The 15,968-nt window shown below is 38.4% G+C and overlaps 3 protein-coding genes across 9 annotated transcripts in view; 1 reads left to right on the plus strand and 2 right to left on the minus strand.

Annotated features, from left to right (window-relative positions):
* Positions 1 to 7,601, plus strand: part of Son (SON DNA and RNA binding protein) — a 32,072-nt gene extending 24,471 nt beyond the window's left edge. Inside the window, exons 9-12 of one of the 3 annotated variants that reach the window (XM_063224429.1) lie at positions 3,904 to 4,051; positions 5,731 to 5,802; positions 5,905 to 6,020; positions 6,490 to 7,601. In XM_063224429.1, coding sequence (XP_063080499.1) covers positions 3,904 to 4,051; positions 5,731 to 5,802; positions 5,905 to 6,020; positions 6,490 to 6,549 — 396 coding nt within the window. In that variant the 3' untranslated portion in view covers positions 6,550 to 7,601. Of the gene's footprint in view, positions 1 to 3,199; positions 3,280 to 3,903; positions 4,052 to 5,730; positions 5,803 to 5,904; positions 6,021 to 6,489 lie in introns of those variants that run through there. The other 2 variants (XM_063224428.1, XM_063224431.1) reach the window with 2 other exon arrangements.
* A 52-nt stretch (positions 7,602 to 7,653) lies between these two features.
* Donson (DNA replication fork stabilization factor DONSON) lies at positions 7,654 to 15,380 on the minus strand. Of its 3 annotated transcripts, XM_003462219.4 has the most exons (10): positions 15,084 to 15,380; positions 14,514 to 14,591; positions 13,198 to 13,401; positions 12,792 to 12,970; positions 11,874 to 12,052; positions 10,902 to 10,980; positions 10,687 to 10,791; positions 10,148 to 10,346; positions 9,142 to 9,354; positions 7,654 to 8,496 (listed from the first exon to the last, which is right to left on the minus strand). In XM_003462219.4, the coding sequence occupies exons 1-10, from the start codon at positions 15,369 to 15,371 to the stop codon at positions 8,359 to 8,361; spliced, it is 1,662 nt and encodes a 553-aa protein (XP_003462267.1). In that variant the 5' UTR covers positions 15,372 to 15,380; the 3' UTR covers positions 7,654 to 8,358. The 3 variants fall into 3 exon arrangements, with proteins under 3 accessions (XP_003462267.1, XP_012997467.1, XP_063080513.1); XM_013142013.2 differs by lacking the exon at positions 13,198 to 13,401; XM_063224443.1 differs by lacking the exon at positions 9,142 to 9,354.
* Positions 15,381 to 15,539: 159 nt separating this feature from the next.
* Cryzl1 (crystallin zeta like 1) overlaps positions 15,540 to 15,968 on the minus strand; it is a 42,774-nt gene continuing 42,345 nt past the window's right edge. Inside the window, exon 14 of one of the 3 annotated variants that reach the window (XM_013142020.3) lies at positions 15,540 to 15,724. In XM_013142020.3, coding sequence (XP_012997474.1) covers positions 15,706 to 15,724 — 19 coding nt within the window. In that variant the 3' untranslated portion in view covers positions 15,540 to 15,705. The remainder of the gene's footprint in view (positions 15,725 to 15,968) is intronic. The other 2 variants (XM_013142047.3, XR_010039260.1) reach the window with 2 other exon arrangements.

Here is a 15,968-nt window from a genome sequence, read left to right on the forward strand (position 1 = left end):
TGGCTCAAGAGCCACTCAGTTTATATTCTAAGGTTATTTTTATTTATTCTTTGCTGCTGCTACTGGTTTTGGTGGGGGTGGTTTTATTTAACTGTGTTTTGAATGCTGTGTCAGGTGCTGTTCAGAATATCCCACAGTTCCTGTTGGACTACTAACCTAATCATTTCAAAGCAGTGGTTCTCAAATCTTCAACATGGGATACTTTATTACAGGTTTATTTTTGGTGGCTCACTACCCCACAAGCCCTCTATCGCCCTCGTGTTCTGTTCCTCTGTTCCTCTGTCCTTGTCCTCTCAGTAGTGCCTGCCCGCTCCTCTTAAGATCCTTGGCTCCTACTCCTTGTGCCTCTTGTGACTTCCAGCCCCAGTTTCCTATCTGGTGGTCTGCTGTTGATTACAGCCAGTGGTTGGGAAGCCCTAGTATTAGCACTGCATGTATCAAACTTGCCATGGGACTGGAAAGCTGGGGGAGGATGGCTGGAATGTGGGGTGGGCAGTGCTGAAGGGTGGCAGAGGGGCTGGGGAGGGGATGGAAGTATTATCTGTGGACCACCACATAGGCCCTGGTGGCCTTTGGTGATCCACAGGATCAATTTGAGAACCACTGATTTCATGAAAAAACAGGATATATAAATCCAGGGAGAGGATGGACACTTCCTGCTGTGAAGATGTAGGTGCACCTGGTCTCAGATTCCTGCACTGAGATGTGTGAACTCCACCTATGGCTGCCTCACTGTTGGGGGAGCCTTAGGTGGTGAAGAAGGGCTTGCTGAAGAGAAGCGTTTTGGTGAAGGGGGGTGGACCGGTTGGATGGATGATGGGAATTTGTTGCAGGAGTACTGGCAGCATAGCAGTGCTGAAACTGGGAGGCTACGTGGTCTAATGGATTGGGAAGGTTTCTTTACCCCGCTGTACTCCTGACTCCTTGTGTGATCCGTGGGCAAGTAATTCTTTGGAATTTCAAAGACTCCTAAGTGTCTAGAGATAGGACCAAATTATTGTTTCACAGAGTGGTAATCAATGTGATGAGTATCTTTTAGAGAACTGAAATGAGTGCCATTCATGGATGAATTTCAGGTTGCTTCAGACATTTTAATATAACATTTCAGTTTTGATAGTTACCTATATTGATCATCTTATTAACAGATTAATAAGACATTGTCATTTTGCCCATCTCTTAAAGAGTCATACATACTAATATGTATACAGTCAGTATATGATCATAGTCATTAAAAATTTAAAACAGTATACAGGGGATACATATTAATTTAGCAAAATATTTGAAGAGTTTAGATTAATTTAAATTTTTACACTACTATATTTCAATTAAATGATTTGTGTAGTCCTGTGTTTGAAAAATAGCTTACATTTTAGTGGGAACAATTATATAAATGAACATTTTCCCCACTTGGTATTGCTGGAGAACAAACCTAGGGCTTTGTGTATGCTAAGCATGGAATCTATACCACCCAAGCCTGATTCTTTAACACTAGTTTTGAATCTCAGTGCTTGGTACTTGAGGAAGTTAGACAGGAAGCTTATGGTGTTTTAACAAAGCCCTAATAAACAGTCTATATGTTTTACTTCCACTGCAAAATTTGGTCTTATCTGTGTAATGATATGTTATCCATAATGGTTCACTGTCAAAATATCATCCTGTTAATAACCTTCACAGAGTCAGTCTTTTCACTGACTGAATTGGCTCCATAGCTCTTTGAGCCTTGGAGGCAGCTTATAGATTTTCAAATAAAATGTTTAGTGGAATCTTTTAAAACAGTTTCATACTTAATATTTTATGTAAAATTTACTTTGGGAAGCAAATAATTTTGATGAGTATCATGAGGTAATGATGTGTTCATCAGGCCACGCTTTAAATTATAGAAAAAAACTACTCTTAGGAAAAAAGCAGTTGTACAGAATGTTTGCTTAGTATTTAGGAAAGAACATTTTACATCTGGGCTAGAACATTTAGAAGTCATTGGGCGGCTGAAAATTATTTGAAATTCAGTTCTAGTAGATACCGTCTGGACATTAAATATACTTTAGATACTTGCTCAAGTGCTCATTCATCTCGTTTTGCCTTACTGTAGCCCTGCATTCTGTATTTTAAAAGCAGTAAGGAACTCTAACATAGATGTTCTTCTTTCATTTATTGCAGTACATTTTTAGATAAATAAGTTTGGTCCATATTAATTCTTAAGTAAAATATTTAAAATGGTTATTAAAGGAGTTTTTGTTTTTATGAATGAAATTACTTGGACATAACTTGATACATACTGTGTTATTACTGTGGTCACCTTAACCAGCATTTTTGTTACATACACACTGGGTAAAATAAACAGGTGAAGATACTAGAGAACAGGAACAATTGAAAACATGGGTTCTTTGGGGATTTATCTTATACTCTGTCTGCACAGTTGCCCTTTTTTTTAGGATTGTTTCCTGGAAAAGAGGGGCAGATGAACCTGGAAGTAAGTAAAAGTCATTCTAGGTGTGTAGCATCAAGGCAGTTGACATCCAAGCATCAGCTAACTTTTCTCTTTATACATCTACACTGCATGGCCTGCACCAAATAAGGAACTGAACCAGGGGTATGTTTTTACCTCCACAGCTGCCTCCTTCCATCAGAGCACCTTGTTGAACTTAATGTCAAATCATAAATCATTGGCATGATTTTCTCCCCAGCACTTAATTATAAAGCTGGGAAACAAAGATTACATAGTTTTATAACTGTAACAAATGATTTTTAAAAATACTAACTTATCAATGAAGGAACTGATAATACATACTCTTTTTGAGCTACAAAAAGTTTTGATTACCTCTGTTGATAAGTTAATCACTTTTGCTCTGTCTGCTAGAGAACAGTACCCAAAAATTCAGAATCAAGGTGAAATACAGTATTTGGGGGATGTGAGTTTCAAATCATTTTTTTAAAAAAAAACAGCCTTGTAGATCAGCATTAGAATTCAGCAGTTTGTTACATGTATGTGGATGCCCATTAAATGAGGCATTGAATATTCTTAAAATGTGGAAAATAATGGATGGTCGACCATGCTAATGTATATAGTTGTGCATCTTATGACATTAAGTGGTTTGCTGCTTTGATGGAAATTATGGTTCAGTGGGTTGGATACAGGAGAGTTGATTGTTCACAGAATAACCTGTGAACTTTCACCCCTCTGTATGGAAACTTGTTTCAGGGCCAAATCCTTGTAGCTGTCTTCTTGCCCCGGTCAGTGCCAGCCGTACTAGTCACAACACTGCTGCTACCGAGGCCTAGGTATGTAAACATTTAAGGAGTTTTTTAAAAGTCTTTTAACATCAAGCTAGGTTTTAAAGAGTTCCAGTTCATTTTGGTATACTTACAGGGTATTTTGTGTGATTACCTTCAGTTTATTACAGTGTAATTTTAAAGAGTTTGTTTCATAGGGATTTTCTAAGTAAAAATATTTATACATGCGTAGTAGAATGGGGGAAAAAAAACTTTGGATGGCAACAGTATACTTCTTCAGTGTCCAAACTTTCTAAATGATTTCTGGGCTTTATTCATAAACTAGGTACACTTGGGACAATTAATACTATTGACTGTTTTAACACTGCCTTCTTTTTATTTTGCAAGCTAAGAAGAGATACCAGTGAACCTAAATAGTGGACGAAAACAGGAGTGTTCTATTTTTTTTTGGAGGGGGGAATGAGGGACTACTGTTTTAAAATTGCGTAATGTGAAAATAATTAGAACATATATACTACAGTATGTATTAAGTACATAGAAGCATATAAATTTAATTGTAACAGATCTAGAAGTAAAATAAGATTTCTCTTTTTACAAAGTTACCAGTGAGTGAGTCTATAGTTAAGTTCCAATTGTAAATTGGGGACATTTTACCTTTCTTTCTTTGGATAGGATCAGTTCTTAAGAGCAGCCCCAGTAACTGGAGGAATGGGAGCCGTTTTGATGAGAAAAATGGGCTGGAGAGAAGGAGAAGGACTAGGAAAAAACAAAGAAGGAAATAAAGAACCTATCCTAGTTGATTTTAAGACAGACCGAAAAGGTAACAAATTCTTTTTGGAAATGTTCACTGTGTCTCTTTCAACACTCAGGGTTTTAACTATCTTTTAATCCTAGTGATCCTGAACTATAGGCATTTCTTGTATACTGCAGGGTCAGGAAAAGTTTTTAACTCATTTTCATACATAGGAGCATATTTTTTTATGGCTGGAGACAATAGAGTTGTTCAGAGGCATCCTTCATGAGAATTGCCATATATGAAAGTTTTCATTTAACCTAATTTTGGCTACAAATTTAATTACATTTCATTTGGGATTCCATTTTCTCTTGACAGGGACCACATAATTGATTTTATCTCTTAAGATTCGATATTTTTCTTCTACAGTTTAGGTAGTTTTAGTGTACTGATTTATCTTTGTTTTACGAGCTCTGTTTGCTTGTCTTTTTCACACCAGTGGTCATAGTAAGGTTGAAGAGTAGTGGAGCAACCCGCTACTAAAAACACAGCCGATAACAGTTGTTAGCTCTTTGTGTTGCCTTGTGTTGGGCACATTGGAACTGTTGTCGCTACTATACTTTGCTGTTATCTTCATATAGCAGGGGTTGGAGAGAAGACCTGTATAGCCTTCATGTAGCTGCTGAGTATTAACCTACTTAGTACCCTCAGGTAACAGCCCATTGGTTCCTTTAATATATTCCGTTGGAGGGCCGGGGGTTTAGCTCAGCAGCATAAGTGCCTGCCTGGCAAGTGCGAGGTTGTGAGTTCAATCCCTGGTACCGCAAAAAAACAAAAAACAAAAAAATTGGAATAATATAATTGGAATCATAAATGGCTGCTTGCTTGAATAGATTGTTTAGTCCCAAGTTTTAAGAACAGGAAATTGTTATCTTTGGAATCAAAACAGTTAAGGTAGGTTCAGGGAAGTCAGTCATTACAGTGAATTTGGAAATAGGCCAAGTGTATGCCAAATGTGTATTATGTAATTCCAAGGGGTACTTTCCTTGGAATTATGCAACATGACTTGGGTGTAATTTCTGATGATCGCTCACTGCTCAGGATAGGATCGGGAAAGCTTAATATACTTGCATGTAATCAACAAAGGACTGATTGAAAAACTTCTAGATTTTTTGAGTTCATATTACTTCCCTTTGTAATAAATTCATGGAGGGAGGTTATGCAGAATTTATTTTGTCTCTTGAAAACATCTCAGTTTTAGAAAGGAAGGTTTTGTTAGGGTAAAGGGGATGCATTTATCCTTGGAGATATTTTTTCATTTGTATGTAACCAAACATTTATTTAAGGATTTTTTTTGGCGGTGGGCATAACAAGAATCAAATCTAGGGCCTCACACTTGCCAGGCAGAGGCTTTGCCACTGAGCTGTATCTCTAGTCCATGTCATTTTTAAAGAGAGAATACCTGTAAAATTAATGCAATCAGTAGCCACTACTTCTTAAGCCTTACATAAAGTAGTAAACCTGGATTCATTTATGACACTTGATTTGTACACCTATTCATCCTACTTATAGATACATTCTATGAAACTTTTAATACCAAAGTATGTTGAAATGGTAAATTAGACATTGATAAGTGCACTATGTCAATCTATGAATATTGAAGGCATGGTCTAAGATTCAGGTTTCTACAGCAGGCATTTTTGTTTTGCTACACTTTTAAAATGATGCTTTGATACTGATTTAGTGAACATTGGCTTTTTTTTTAGGTCTTGTTGCTGTAGGAGAAAGAGCACAAAAGAGGTCTGGGAACTTCTCTGCTGCAATGAAAGATCTATCAGGTAAGAGAACATTTTTCATTATCCTCTTGTCCCATGCATACCCTGAATTCATTTTTGTTGAGAAAGTTGGTGGAAATAATTAATGACTGCTTTTCTTTGCAGGCAAACATCCTGTGTCTGCCTTGATGGAAATCTGTAATAAGAGAAGGTGGCAACCACCTGAATTTCTCTTGGTCCATGATAGTGGCCCTGATCATCGCAAACATTTTCTCTTTAGGGTAAATATGAATTTCTGCACTAATAGTATATATTTAATTTGATGATTTAATGTTAGAGGGTGAAGGGGACAAACATGATACAATCAGTATTTTGTGGATTGTGGGTTACATGAATGAATAGCTAGAGTGGTGGGAGATTTAAACCAACATTTAAGCTTAAATAGTATTTGTGAATGTACAATTTAAAAAAAATCAGAGGGGAAGATATGGGCAAAAGTTGGCAAGTAATTTATCGATACCTCTAGTGAGTGGAATATGGGGAATTAATGTAATTACTTATATGAAGCTTCTTAATGTAGAAAACTGCTTTTAATTTGCAGTCCATTTTTTCAAATCTGTTGCTTTTGGGCTGAGTAATTTAAACTGCATAGTATGGGTTATGTATATTTTCTAGCATTTAGTGAAAAAGTACAAAGCTAATAGATATTAAAGTTTGATGCTGTTCTTATTGTATGTTTTTCTTGACTAGGTATTGAGAAATGGAAGCCCTTACCAGCCCAATTGTATGTTTTTCTTGAATAGGTATTGATAAATGGAAGCGCTTACCAGCCCAGCTTTGCCAGCCCTAATAAGAAGCATGCTAAAGCCACAGCAGCTACTGTGGTTCTTCAAGCAATGGGCCTTGTACCAAAGGACCTCATGGCTAATGCCACTTGCTTCAGGAGTGCCTCACGTAGATAGATTGAGGTTTTATATTAATCATTTCAGATAATTTTACTCTGCATCACAAATGTATTTCCTCTTTAATGTTGTAAATATTTGGCAATTTAAGACATTGTGTAAAAAGCAATCTGTACAAACATCTCCAGGCTTTGATTTTTGTACCATGGAAATTGTATTTAACCATACAGGGTTTTGGTATGTTTATATTGTTTACCTTAGTGATGTATTTGTTTAAGTGGCTAACATCCAAACAATTGTTTGAAGGCATCAGTAGTCTTCAGTGTGGAATGTTAAATAACGCTTTTATACTGTATTTTGTACTATGATGTAACTCCCCTTCCTTATGGCTAGGCTGCCTGTAACACTTGCCTGTAATCAGTGAAGGGCTGTGCACCTTGTACTATTTCAAAATGGGTTCTGCTGGACAGATACTGGGCCAGTGTTATTGAGGTAATCAAGATCTGTTCCATAGGGCTAATGCCACCATCCTCCTTTAAAATTTTGTAGAGGTTATAAAAAGAAAGTGATATGTTGTGTGATGATCAGCACTAAGTCCTGCATTCCCATTAAAGTCACTTGAGTCATAAGAAGGGAGTCAAAATGAAGTCTTGACTAGAAATCTACTGCAGAGGCCAAGTACATTTAGTATGGCTTGAGTTGTGATATAGTTTTACTTTGATGTGCATTTTGAATTTCAGCTACACCTAGGTAGACGTAAAATAATTAATAAAACGCTGTAACCAACTTACCTAATAAAATTGGCAACCAGCCACTATTTTGTTGACTATGAGAAAGTTTATGTTAATTTTTAGGGTCTGATAGAATATTTCATGTGTATTACAGTGGTATTCATATGCTATGTCTCTAAACTTTATTTTCAAAAGCTTAAGGCCCAAATACAAACTTCTCTGGAATAAATGTGGTGTTTTATTTTCTGGATCATAAAGTGAACATACACATCTTCACTAAGTACTATTATCTAAGTATGTTTATTTAAACAATTTCAAACACACACTCACACACACACAAACATGCCCAGGCACCTTGTAAACACATTAAATAGTACTTTGCCATTACAGCTGAACATCCAAGAAGTCTTAATGCTGTTTATATGGAGTACAAAATAATCTCTTATCTGAGTTTATTAGCATGTATTTAAAAAGCAAATTTATATTTAAGAATAGAGGAACTATAAATGATTAAGACACTGAAAGCATCTATAATCAGCTCAGACATGGTGTCTACATCATTTTCTACTTTTATAAAACAGTAACCTGTTCTCAGGTAAGTTGTACTTTTAGTTTCATGAAATAACTGCTACAGATTTAGTCTCAATTTGTCATTTGTAAGGAAACATTGAGTTTAATTTGATTTTCTACTCCATTTACAAATTGCTTGTAGGCTTATAGATTCCTCATTCAAGTTACCTGGGGCTTAAGAAAAACTGCATCTTCATACCTGAAAATCTAGTATGAAACAGTAAAATCATGTTCATTTAAAACCTTTATATTGCTCAATGCATGTAAATAATAAAACTAATGTAAGAAGTGAATGTTCTAAACATTTCAATATTGTAAAATATATTCCTTTCTTTAAAGACAAAGGTAAAGAATCTTGAATTTCCTTGCTAGGAGATTTTTTTCCTCAAAGATTCCTTTTAGGCTTACTTTGGTGTTCAGGATCTCCAATTACAAATGTAGTCATTCATTTCCACATTCCGTAAAGATGATTTCCCCAGTAATGGTATTTGACTAAGTTGTTCCAGCGTCTTAGGGTGCAACCCACAGTTCGCAAGCTCCTTATTCGCAACTTCCTGTAGAAATATGTACACATTTAGTTTAGTCTTTGAGAAAACATGTTAGCCTCTGAACATTGAGTATCATGGAGACTGACAAATGGCTCATTCCTGTAATTCACTGTCTATAGAAGATTCTAAGAATTTGTATGGTGATCAAACCATAAAATGTTACTTTTACAGCCAACTGATAACATGGCAGTTACACAGATTTATATCTACATGATAACATTTAGACATGTTGAAAATTAAATATGGATAAATCCCCTAATAAAGCTTTCACAAACTATAAAGAAACTGGATCTGAGGGGGCAATGAAAATGGTTGCCTTTTTTAAGGTTACAGAAATTTCTTAAGTTCTTACTAGCACAATAGCTTAAATTTATAAAACTGACCTCAAAAATAACTTATTCCTTTAATGGTTTTAGTATGATACTTTTACTAGACTTTTATTAGTGTGTATGATGTACATGATTACATTCATTGTGGAGAGCTGCATATATATATATATAAAATACATCTTAATTCTTTTTACCTCCTTTTCTCCATTTGGTACAATAAATAGAACTTGAAGCTCAAGTCCATCTCATAAATGACTTCTTTCCTCCAGCTAGTTAAGAGGAAACTACCTACAACTAAGTCTGACAAAAGGAATCTACCTACTTTAGTTGGTACTTTATCCACTGACAGGCAGATATTAAATACAGTTGTTGGTTCATGTGGATACAGTCCTGCAGAAAATGACCCACTCTGTGAAGATCTGAGCAGGCTCGTTAGATAATGTAGAGTGTGCGGCATAATTGGACCAGTAATCTCCAAAGAGAATTGATCTTGATACCCAGTAGAAGCCTGTGTCTTCACGTTAACACTCCGTGCCTTCATAAAAATTAAAAAGAAAAATTACATCATTGTATCTTGGGCCTCTGTTTCTTAGCTAAAAATTCTTAAGAGGTCAGGCAAAGCGGAACAGGCATGTAAGCCATCAGGTGCACCCCTATAATCGTAACTCTTGAGACAGAAAGAATGCATATTCAAGGCCATCCTGGGAATCTGAGTTCAAAAATAAAAATGTCCAAATTTTCCCCCAATGTTTGCATTTGGGATTTCTGTGAAAATATAACCCAAGCAAAATATTTCATGATATATTCTTTATAGCCAGGCATAAGCGCCTGCCTGGCAAGTGTGAGGTCATGGGTTTGATCCCTGGTGCTAGGAAAAAAAAAAATACATTCTCATATAATTGTCAAGAATTTTTTTGAACTAGGTGGAAAGTGAAAATAAAGTATAAAATGCCTCAACTTACTCTTTTATAAATCTAAAACCATACTTAGAGCTGGGCATGGTGGCATATACCTATAATCCCAGCCCTCAATTTGAGGTCGGCCTGGACTACATGTGCAGATCCTGTCTCAGAAAAAAAAAAAACACCACAAAACTGAGTTGGTCATGGTGGCCTACATCTGTAATCCTGGCATGTGGCAGGCTGAAGGAGGAGGTTCTCTGTGAGTTTGAAGCCAGCCTGGGCTATAGTGAGTTTAAGGCTAGCCTGAACTGTACAGCGAAACCCTATCTGAAAAAGACAAAACATACACACAAAGAAGTACTACTGTCAGGCTTCTATAGAGCTATGCGACAAAGGCTGATGAAGTGGAGAATTTCTTTTCACTACCTTAAGCATTTGCATTGTGGCACCTCGGAATGCTACAGGTGATAAAAGGGTTGGTGGAAGTCCTGCCTGTGCACCTGAGGTAGCAACTAAACTCTTGCAGTTGATCAAGAAGTTGAGCAATGTAAAGGTGTTGGTTCCTTTCACCAAAACAACGGACTCAGGTCTGTGATCCATTTGGACTTCATGTTTCTCTTTACGCCTAAAGGTGACAATCAAGGAAATTTTTGCAAATCCTACACCAAGAGGGGAGTAATCTGATTATGAATCAGCTAAAAGCATTCTTTTCCAAAATTCATAATCAGTAAATCAATATGCTGACTCGCTGAATGTTAGAAACTGGCAATAAAACCTAGTCAAAAACTTGTGACCTCCCACAAACTTAAAAACAGTGTGAGTTCATAATTTATTACTATTAATTTAATAGTTTTAAGATACACTGAAGATAATTTAAAATTATAGTTATTAAAAACCATAAATTAAAAATTGTTCATTAACTTAATTCAAAAATTAATTCTTGTTAATAGCAACTTAAAGGATACAGCTTGATAGAGAGTACATCTGGCTTTTTAATTTTATCATGCACGCCCATCTCTGCCAGCCAAGAAAAACTTTCCTCTTCATCTTCATCACTGATTGCTTGCTCCCTAGGAAATTGCTATAGTTACAATCTTCACTTCACAAAGCTGGTAATTTTACAAATCAATTTCACTGAATCCATAAGTCACTGGATGTAATAGTTCTTTTAATCACATACTCCCCACGTCCTGAGCTTGTTCCATAAGTTTTCTTCTTATGACCATCATCTTCTATTAAAGGCAGAGAAAATTCAATACCTAAATAAGAACATAAAAACAACTCAGGTTACTTTAACAGTAGTGCCCTACTTAGAATGCAGAGGAATGGTGGCAAACCTATGGCATGTGTGCTGCAGGGGGTTGTTAGTAACACTGAAAGCTCTAAAAGGCTTGCCATCACTAGTAAAGAGTATATCACATTTGACATATAAAATTTTATACTTCCATCTCTTAAGGTCTGTCTTCAAACTTTTCTTATGTAGCTTACAACATACAAAAACGTCCTCACATTTCTCTTTGAAACAAATGCTTTAGGAAACAGCAGTACATGGAATATCTTTTCAAAAATTAGATTGTATTCTAATTTACTTTCTCAAAATGTAATTAGATTTCTCAAAAATTTACTTTTTATTTTTCGGGCTATTTGAGACAGTGTTTCACTATGCAGTTCAGGCTGGCCTTGAGCTTGTAGCCCAGGCTGGTCTCGAATTGCACTGATCCTCCTGCCTCAGCCTCCGGAATGCTGGGATTACAGGTATTCACAATTATGCCTGGTGAGGTGAGCTATTTTGAAAACGTTACGCAGGAGATAGCTAATTTGTTCTGTAAAAAGACTTTTTGGTTTTTTTCCTTTTTATCGGTACTAGGGATCGAACTCATGACCACACACTTACAAGGCAGGCGTTTATGCCGCTGAGCTAAATCCCCAGCCCCGTAGAAACAGAGTATGGTCTGATACTAACTTTCCAGTCCATTTTACTGCTGAGATCAGAGAGAACACCACTCATTTAAAACTATGCTTAAGGGACAGTTCAACCAAATGCAGAAAAACATAGAAATCTAGAGATACTACACTTTTGGAAAAATATAGTTAAAAGGTAATTCAAACTTCAGCTTTTACAGTATTGCACTATTATCACTTTAAACTTTACCTTCATTTTTCATAGCTTCTCTTAAACCTCTAGTTGTGGGAGATATGAGAGCTGTGATCACATCACTTCCTGCTAGTCCGGCTGCCCGGAACAGGACAGTAAACTGATAGGTGCAAACGTAGAAATAGGGGCAGAGTTTTGTCTTCAGCAGGTTATACAGAGAAGTAAAGCTCACAGACCTATGAGCAAAATAATTTTCTTTAGGTATTATTAAACATTTAACTCAATGTTTAAAATTTGATCTGATACTTTAATCTGACACTCAAGTTTAAAACACAACAAATAAAAACAAACAAAAAACAACCCAACACAAATACTGCACAGATGCTGGCTTAAATTTCTGCAGTTATGTATCACTTGGCTGTAAACAACTCAAACTCTCTGGTGACTTCTCAATACTTTTTACAGTGCTGAGCATTTAAACACTAACCATTTTTTTTAAATAACAAAACTTGGTAACTTCTGACTTTGAACAACTTTTATAAATACATGTAATGACTGATGAGAACATTAAAGATTTGTATTTGTCTATGTATGTTAATCTTACACATATGTTTCATACTGTAATAGTGACAGCTTAAAAAACAAGCAAGAAGTTTAAATGTTGATTATTTACATTTTTCTGATAAAATCTGGGACAGAGAGATCCTACAAATTTCCATGTCACAAATACAGTAAGGTACAGTGCCTGCCATATGCCTAATCCCAAGAGGCTGAGGCAGGATGACTGCCACAAGTTCGAGGCCAGTTTGGACTACATATTAGGTTCAAGACCACCTTGAACTATGTATCAAGGCCTTGTTCCAAAAAACAATAAAAATAAAACCAAAAACCTCCCAAACCAGAAAGACTAAGGAGAGGAAACTGCTAAAATAAAATTTCACTACTGTATTGTACAAATCTTTTTATTAATCTTACCAGTCACTCATTAGTACATGTTGCAAGGTTTCATCATTTGACCAAGGGCTTATCTTTCCAGCCATTTTCCTATCAGCTCCAATACGAGGAAACAGTGATAGCCAAGAAAAGGCAGGGTGGAGCCAATAGACAAGGCTCTGCTGGAAGGCACAACGGAGCTCAGTAGAGAATTTGGGGTCCTAAAATTCAGAGGGAACAAAACGTTGTTTTTTGGACCATGAAAAATATACAATTTCATTAGAGAGACTGGATATATCAAACATTTGAGTCTAAAAGTCTTTAATTTTTTGCTTGAAACTCATTAGTAGCTGTTAGTTGGGGCTTGTTTAGGTTTGCCCTTCTAGTCAGCAATTACAGCCTGCCAATTACACTTGTTACTTTAAAAGTCATTTCATTTCAGAATTACCTGTATACTTTGAGGCAAAGTAACCTCTGCTGCCCTACAATGCTGCATAAGACCTTGTGCCTCCTCCTGTGCTTTCAAATGATCTGTCCAGGTGAAGGGTTGAGAAGAGGTGAAAAGGAGTCGAGTTTTAATACTCCAGTCTACAGGTAACTCTTTACTTTTTGGAAGGAGAGTATCTGATTCAGAGAATAATGCATGTGGAGTCTTTCAAAAAACAAAGAACACAAAAATTTAGTTTCAAGAAAAACCAATCTTAAGATTTTATCAAAATACTTATGATCAAAATTATACAAATAGTGTAATAAATAACACAGAAAATACAGTTCAGTGGTGCAGCACTTGCCAAGCATGCACAAAGCCCTAGATGCAATCCCTAGTACCATGAAAAGAAAACAGAACTATACACTGAAGAAGGCTGGAAGCAGATAAAGATAAACTTGACAATGATTATCTCTAAGATGCAAACATCTGTTGGAGGTGGTGCTAGAAAAGGGTCAGGTTTCATTTTGTAGTTTTAACAGTTCTTTATGATACTATACATGTTATCAAAATAGAAATCTTAGCAGTATTCAAAAATGCATCTCTTAAGGCTCTGAAACAGAGCCAACCTGGTCGTCCTGTGAATAATTTATGTAGGTCCCATCAAAAAATGTTTCCTCACCCAAAATCTGACCCTGAACCTGTATTGCTTCTTCCAGTCATTATTTTTTCTATGTTACAAGGATTCTTTCAGAATTCTTCAACACCATGCAAAGCCATTAATTTATAAAGAGGGACGACTGGATCTTGGGGTGCTCTTCCAGCTGTCCCCATTAGGACAAACCAAGCATTTATCAAGCCATCACAACAGAATCAAAACAGAATACAGTAAAGGAAATAAAAGAATGTATGTGTGCAATGAGGGGAGCAATGCGGCTCAATGTTTCATTACAACCTGTGATGGTAATCTGGGGATCTGGTTTAAAAAGTTAGCAGAGCAGCAGAAGTAACTGAGCTTGAGGGTTGCTTTTGGGTGATGAGCCGGCACATTATCCAAAGAAGAAAGTGTTTAAAACCGATGTGTTTAAAGCCTTTTGAAGTTGGGCATGCAGGGCAGCGGGTGGTGTAAAAGGAAAACTCACATTTACTATACCTCACATCCTTATTGCTTATTTCTGTGTAGGTGACCACAGGCACGCTACAAGTTCTTTACCTAAATGATGCCATGTTTTCAATCCTAGGTCACTCGCCAGGTAGACTGTGAAACTATTTCCTATGCAAAATTTTTCTGAGAAGTGCAAATAATGTATGTTCTAATGACATTAAAAAAGTATTACCTGGTGTAGTTCAGTAACAGTTCTTTCAGGTAACGCCTCTTCCCATAGCAAGTCATTTTCTCGATTAGAATCTAAAACCTGAGGTTAAAAGTCATCCTCTTAGAACCGAAACGATTGACTAGTTTTACTTTTATTACTTTTGGATTTCTGAGACAGGGTTTTGCTACTGCTGATCTTGAACTCACTACACAGCCCAAACTGGACCTGGACATCCTAGCAATCCTGCCGCAGCCCCTGGCATGCAGGGTTCTCAGTAGATAAGAAATGTGCCCCAATTCACATACATCCAAATCCAAAAACGAGTGTTTCACTTCATTTTTGTGTCTGAACTTTAATAGCAAAAAAAATTACAAAGAAACAAGGCTCCAGGTTCGGCGCATTAATAATCGATTCTAAAAGATCCAACAGGCTAGCAAATTCTGACCCAACTTAGGCTAATCCTTCCTCCATCCCCACAGGTGCCCCCCCCCACCCCCGCGCGGCCAGCAGGGTGGGCGCTCCCGAGAACTTCCCGCCTGCACCGTTGGGAACCTTCCCACCCGTCCTATAGGCGGTCACCGCGACACTCACCGGGGCCGACACCTCTTGCTGGCCGCAGAACTGCGTGGCAGGCCGAGGCCGGTTATCTAGGCGGGCGAAGGGGTTCCGGCGGGGCTCAGGCGCGCAGCGGCCTCTGCCCGCCGCGGCCGGGAAAGGGCGGAGGGGCAACCCCGCTGTGAGGGCGGCGAGGCGCGGGCCCGGCAGCTCTGGGGACGAGGAGGCAGCAGCTTCATGGGTCCGGGCCCGCTTGCGTCGCAGGCGCAAGATCTCGGGGGGTCTTTTGAAACTGGGCGAGTAGCCGGAGACAGGAAAGGCCATGACTAGCGGTGGCTGGCAGCGGTCTCTCGCCCCGCACTTCCCGCGCGCGCGCGCTGGCACCGCCCCCTACGCAGTCAGCCTCGGCGCTGATTGGACGCGGCCGGAAGTCCCGCCCTAGTGGCTGCGTCACCGAGGCGCGTGCGGAGTGGGACCCCCCCCACCCCTGCGAGGCCACGCCCTGGCCCTGGTCTCCTACTGCACCCTACAGCCCCAGTGCTGGGCTGTGGGCCGCGCTCTGATCGCGAGGTGCAGCGTTGCTGGTCCGGCACCAGTGGACACTTTCTTGTTGGACACCGAAATAGGTGGACGCTGCTTTAATTCCACAGGGATGTGATCAGCCCCCGGTATGGCGCCTGGATAAAAAGCAAACGTCACACTTGAGCTTCTGCGTGGGGCGTGTGGGGCTTCTGATCTGGTAACTTTCAGAGAGCACAGGCGACTGGGAGAGGTGGGGAAAGAGCCACACCAGCCCGCTCCCCAAAAGGGAACTCAGCAAGTCAGCACACTCCAAATGCAGCTTGCCAGCAACCTGCCATCCCCCTTCTCAAGGCTTGGTCTGCCTAGAGCCCTATGCCAAGGCTGGCAGCTGTAGCACGC

Source organism: Cavia porcellus, unplaced genomic scaffold, assembly GCF_034190915.1.
Source record: "Cavia porcellus strain 051 isolate PalLab524CR breed Dunkin Hartley unplaced genomic scaffold, mCavPor4.1 scaffold_15, whole genome shotgun sequence".
Classification (NCBI taxonomy): Eukaryota; Metazoa; Chordata; class Mammalia; order Rodentia; family Caviidae; genus Cavia; species Cavia porcellus.

Excerpts from the sequence above, each read along its gene's own strand:
- Donson (XM_003462219.4), bottom strand. The coding sequence starts at position 15,371 with ATGGCCTTTCCTGTCTCCGGCTACTCGCCCAGTTTCAAAAGACCCCCC. Across the intron at positions 12,971-13,197 it reads CTTTGCCTCAAAGTATACAG|GACCCCAAATTCTCTACTGA; the intron begins GTAATTCTGAAA and ends TCTGAATTTTAG. Across the intron at positions 10,792-10,901 it reads ACAAGCTCAGGACGTGGGGA|GGAGCAAGCAATCAGTGATG; the intron begins GTATGTGATTAA and ends GCAATTTCCTAG.